Source organism: Penaeus monodon, chromosome 21 (genome assembly GCF_015228065.2).
Source record: "Penaeus monodon isolate SGIC_2016 chromosome 21, NSTDA_Pmon_1, whole genome shotgun sequence".
NCBI classification, from domain to species: Eukaryota; Metazoa; Arthropoda; class Malacostraca; order Decapoda; family Penaeidae; genus Penaeus; species Penaeus monodon.
This window is the reverse complement of record NC_051406.1, coordinates 37,191,156-37,191,605: the sequence shown is the minus strand read 5'-3', so window position 1 is coordinate 37,191,605 and position 450 is coordinate 37,191,156. Positions and strand designations below refer to the sequence as shown.

The 450-nt window shown below is 46.9% G+C and overlaps 1 protein-coding gene across 1 annotated transcript in view; it reads right to left on the bottom strand.

Annotated features, from left to right (window-relative positions):
- Positions 1-6: 6 nt before the first annotated feature.
- Positions 7-450, bottom strand: part of LOC119586453 — a gene marked incomplete in the record, with an annotated part of 2,736 nt that continues 2,292 nt past the window's right edge. Inside the window, 2 exon segments of the mRNA XM_037935185.1 lie at positions 7-163; positions 267-450. Coding sequence (XP_037791113.1) covers positions 284-450 — 167 coding nt within the window.

The following is a 450-nucleotide window of genomic DNA, read 5'->3' as shown; positions in this document are numbered from 1 at the left end:
TTATAATTTTCTACATTCTCTACATTTCCACTTGCGATTATCTTAAAATTTAAAAGCAACCGCAAGATGGCATAACAATCATTGCAAAATACGAGAAGACGTATTCAAAACAACGAGGTATTCGCGTCACATGGACAATCTATCGTTTGGGCGTCGCAGAGGTCTGGAAAAAAAAGGCATGAATGAGAATGAACACTTCCACAACGCAAGATGAATAATAAACGTTACGATATCAGTGTGGAATGATCCCTTTCTCCTTCACGCACCTCGCACAACAGGAACCTTAGACTGCAGTTGGTGCATCGGCAGGAGGAGCGGTCATCATGCTCTGGAAGGACGCGGTGGCCATCTGCATGAACGGGGACACGGACACGCTGTTCATGCAGGCCGTCTTCAGGCAGGTCACGAAGTCGGTGATCTTGTAGTCGACGGGTTCAGGGCACGAGGCAA